This window comes from Mirounga leonina, unplaced genomic scaffold, assembly GCF_011800145.1.
Source record: "Mirounga leonina isolate KUSES-001 unplaced genomic scaffold, KU_Mleo_1.0 Mir_454, whole genome shotgun sequence".
Classification (NCBI taxonomy): Eukaryota; Metazoa; Chordata; class Mammalia; order Carnivora; family Phocidae; genus Mirounga; species Mirounga leonina.
In genome coordinates this window covers 174,820-178,927 of record NW_023270763.1, presented here as the reverse complement: position 1 = coordinate 178,927, position 4,108 = coordinate 174,820, and the positions used below count along the sequence as shown (strand labels likewise).

The 4,108-nt window shown below is 61.4% G+C and overlaps 1 protein-coding gene across 1 annotated transcript in view; it reads right to left on the bottom strand.

Annotated features, from left to right (window-relative positions):
* Positions 1-403: 403 nt before the first annotated feature.
* FAM20C (FAM20C golgi associated secretory pathway kinase) overlaps positions 404-4,108 on the bottom strand; it is a 46,419-nt gene continuing 42,714 nt past the window's right edge. The window contains exons 6-10 of the mRNA XM_034988196.1: positions 3,865-4,045; positions 3,157-3,266; positions 2,923-3,004; positions 2,004-2,063; positions 404-1,411 (exon numbers count right to left, since the gene is read on the bottom strand). Of these exons, the coding sequence (XP_034844087.1) occupies positions 1,162-1,411; positions 2,004-2,063; positions 2,923-3,004; positions 3,157-3,266; positions 3,865-4,045 (683 nt within the window). The 3' untranslated portion in view covers positions 404-1,161. The remainder of the gene's footprint in view (positions 1,412-2,003; positions 2,064-2,922; positions 3,005-3,156; positions 3,267-3,864; positions 4,046-4,108) is intronic.

Below are 4,108 nucleotides of genomic sequence, written 5' to 3'. Positions count from 1 at the left end.
CTGGCCTATCACGGTGCCCTGTGCCCACACTACACCCCATGTAGGTAACAGTCTTGGGAGCCTCCAGGCAGGGCTCCCAGAGGAGGATTCAGGCCCCACGGCCAGCAGGGCTGGACTGTCCCAGCTCCACTGGGCAAAGCCAGTGTGCCCTCAGGTGCCAGGTCTGTGTAGATGCGACATTACCCTCTGGGACTGGCCTGTGTCTTCGGGGACCCCCACCCAGCTCTGTCAGCACCTGCCACACCAGGAGTGGGACAGGTGGCTTCCCCAACTCCTCCTTCCCAGCCACGGCCCCAGACTACCTGTGGCACCTTGAAAGCTGAGCTTCGGTTATGGCCTTACTTCTGTGGAGGGTGGGTGGGTGGCAGCTGAGCTCAGGGCGTAAGGGACCCAGACCCCAACATACATTTGCTCTAGTTTTATTGCACTTTTACCACATTGCAAACTATTCCACAAAAATGCCGCAAAATTAAGCCTGTTGCTGAGGCCCTCGGAGGAGCCTATGTGATGTATTTACACCAGCTATCAAAGCAAAGTCAGAAGACGAGCAGCACCCTCGGCCGCCAAGCGAAGTCACAGGTGCTGCTGGGCGGCTCTGAGAAATGGAAGACGTGGTCGTTGACGTCACTCTGAAACCAGGAGTCTGTCTGTCAACCAGCCTGTGACGCCATTGGGAGCCTCCTGTGCCCAAGCCGAGGCTGTCAGCCATCTGGCTGCAGGGCCGCCGGAAGGGAGGAGAGATGGGAGTTTGTTTCAAGTCAGGTCCAGAGTGTGGGTGCACTTGGCGGGACAGTCCAGCCCCAGGGGCGCGGCCCCCATGTGTGCATTTGGTAGGTGGTCTGGGGTCTGCAGAGGTGTCACTCTTTATATACATAGACACCATGTATAAATACAAAATAGTAAATAAAGGCTTTCTTTCCATACAAAAAGGGTGGGTTGACCCTGCCGCCAGGCTGCCTCGTCCATGAGCACAGAGCGCCCCTCCCCAACCTTCTCCGGTCTCGAAAGCGAATACAGTGAGTCCTGTCGGACCCACTGCCGAAGGAGCTCACATTCCCGCGGTTCCTGACTCCAGGAGTGGCCCGTCCTTCCTGAAGTCACTGAATTCACAGCGTGGGTGCGCCTGTCCTTCCTCCATGGCAGGCCGGCGGCTCTTGGTCACTACCTGCTGGGGGGGACTCTGTGCTCAGGGTCCAGGTCATCCTCCACCACGCTATGGGGCCCATCCTTCTCCACGCAGTCCCTGATGGCCTGCAGCACGATGCGCAGCCGCCGGTCCAGGGCCTCTAGATGTGGCCGGTACAAGACGGGGGCCACCCGGTCCTTCTGCAGGGACTCCGCCATCATCAGGCTCAGCCGGTACTCCTCCTTGGCCAGGAGCTGCAACCGAAGGTAGGTGGACTTCCTGACCCTACAGGGGAGAAAGAGGTCAGGCCCCAGCCTCCGGGAACTGGGGACAGGGGAGGCCAGCTCTAAGCGGGGGGTGGTCGCAAGTTGGTCCCTGGCCTGCTCCGGCCCCTGCCTCTCAGAGGCACTACGGTGAGGGTCCTGCCTGGCAGAGCAGGTGGCCATGGGGGACCTGGCGGTGCCCGCAGGGACCTGAGACTGCAGGCAGACACAGGGCGGGGAGGGATGGCCCACGCGTCTGGGAGACCGAGCCCAGCTCAGCCCCACACACCTGCCCCGGCAGGGTGCAGCTGGTTCTGCCCCATGGCCCGTTTCCCCAACCCTAAAGGGAAAAAGCTGGGTGGGGAGCCCCACAGAGGGTTGCAGCGAGTGGCATGGAGTGCTGGGGGGTCAGGACGGCTGCCTGAGCCTCAGCGAGTTCATCCGTGAGACGGGCTGTTACGACCAGCATGAGCTGTGTGCCGGGAAGGGCTGTGGGTGCCGGAGCTCGAGCTGCTCAGGCTCGGGGCACTGTGCCGTGGGAGTGGGGCTTGGGGGCCTCTGCCCAATCTGTGGCTGGGCTGGGGGCTCCCGGGGGGCAGAGGGACAGGCCATACCTGCAGCATTGCTGTAAAGGCACCAGAATGGACAGCTCATCGTGGGAGTGTTTCCCAAACCTGCCGAAGAAACGCGGAATTGTTGAGGGTGCGACATGCAGCGGGACACCTGTGTGCAAAGCCTGCAACATGCACCCCCCAGGGGACCCGAGAACGAGCAGCACCTCGTGTGTGCCCTGCTGGAGGGCCACGGCTATGGAGACTGGGCAGTGTGTCCCCAAGACCCGGTACAGTGTGGCTTGGTCCCTGCCGTCCCCGGCACCAGACGCAGGGCCTGGGACAAGGGAGGTGCCTGAAAGCAGCCTGGTGTTCTGGCCGCTGCACTGGACAGAAGCTCATAGATGCGGGGTCTGAGGCAGGCTGAGTGGAGAAGGCACCGGGGTGAGTCAGCCCAGGGTCCAGCCACGCTGCTGTCTCTGACAGCTGGGTATCCGTGGCCCGCACACATCAGCTATCCGGGTGCCCAGTGCGGACTTGTCTGAGGCATCTGGGCACTAGCACCATTAACCACTTAGGAACGGTAGGTCCCTGCACCATACCCGTCAGGCAGACGGCTCTCCTAGGTGGCCCAGGACTGCCCAGGGGCCAGCCAGCAGTGGCCACAGGCCCTCTTTCTGGGGCAGGGAGGGCCACTTGTCCCAGCTAGCCAGTCCCACGTGACCACATGAGGGGTAGAGTGCACCTCACGGCTCTGCCCTTCTGGGCAAGCAGACTCTGGGCCTCAGTTTCCTCAGGGCAATACAAAGACATAACAGGACCTAGCACACAGGGTGACCCTGAGGACCAGGAAGAGTAACACTATAGCTGGAGGCCAGGGGCCAGCGCCCTGCATCACACACGCAGCATCCTTGGGGGACGGCCACCATCCCCCCCTCGGAGCCCTGTCCTCCCGGGTCTGAAGAGCAAGAACATGGCTCACCCTCTCCCGTTGTCTAAGTGGATGATAAATGTCTCGTTCCCAAACTTCTCAAAAGTCTCATAGTGATGGCGGTCCATGTTCCCTGTGGAGAGAAGCAAGCTGAAAATTCAGGGCTGTCACCCGCTCCCCACGTCTGACCCTGGAGCCAAAGCGACGGAGCAAAGCAGGGGCTTGGCCACAGTGGGTCAAACGCAGGGTGGGAGCTCCCGGTGCAGGCTGGGGCTGCCGACGTACCCATGAGGAAGTCAAAAATGGTCATGTCCATGATGTCCAGGACACGATGGCTGCTGTCATAGGGGGGTGTCTGCTTCACCTCCTCACAGTAGTCGGGGTCCACTTCCCACCTGCAGGGGAGCCAGTGTGAGAAGGCCAGTTTCCTCCTCTGTGTGGACAGGGAGGCCCAAACCCGCTCAGCACAGCAGGATTACTGCAGTGAGGACTGGGGGTGGAGAGAGGTGTCACCACAGAACAGCGCTGCCAGCTAAGGCTGCATTAACGGGAGTAAGGGGCTGGGAGGTGATCAAGCCATGTCTGGAGGCTGCCGTTAGCCCCAGATGCCAGGTTTCTGGAGGGTCACTGTTAGGAAACGGGGCCTGGACACCACACTCCCAGGCTCAGAGGGGCCATCTCTTTTGCATGAGGGGCAAGAAGGGCAAGGAGTGAAAGCGGAGTTCCAACCCTGAGAGGCTGTGTTTCCAGACCGCAGTGGGCTGGCCAGCACCCCTGCGGGGGACGCATCTGGTTTGCAGAGTCAGGCAGCCCGTCTCGCCCACACTGGGGGCAGGAGGAGCTGGGTGTGCCTCCCTTCCTTGATACGCCTTATTCCCTGCGGCCTGAGGCCCCTCCGAGCAAAGTGGGCAGAAGCCTCTCAGACCCCGTGATGTCAGAATAAGGAAGATGAAGATGTGGGCCATGTGTGGGGGGTGCCTGCCCGACACTCACTCTGCCTTCTTGCGCTTGTGGTACGAGCGCCGCCAGGGGTTCCGCCACGTCTTCCTCTTGGCCAGGGACAGGTCTGGCAGGAAGGCTGCCAGCGAGCCCTCTATCTGGTCCGGCTTCCCGCACAGGGCATGCTCCGTGGAGCAGTAGTAGGAACACTCGCCATAGAAGCAGATGTTGTTGGCTGGTGGCAGATGGGCACATTGGTGAGTGGGGAACAACATCCTCCATGCCAGCCCTCCCCACA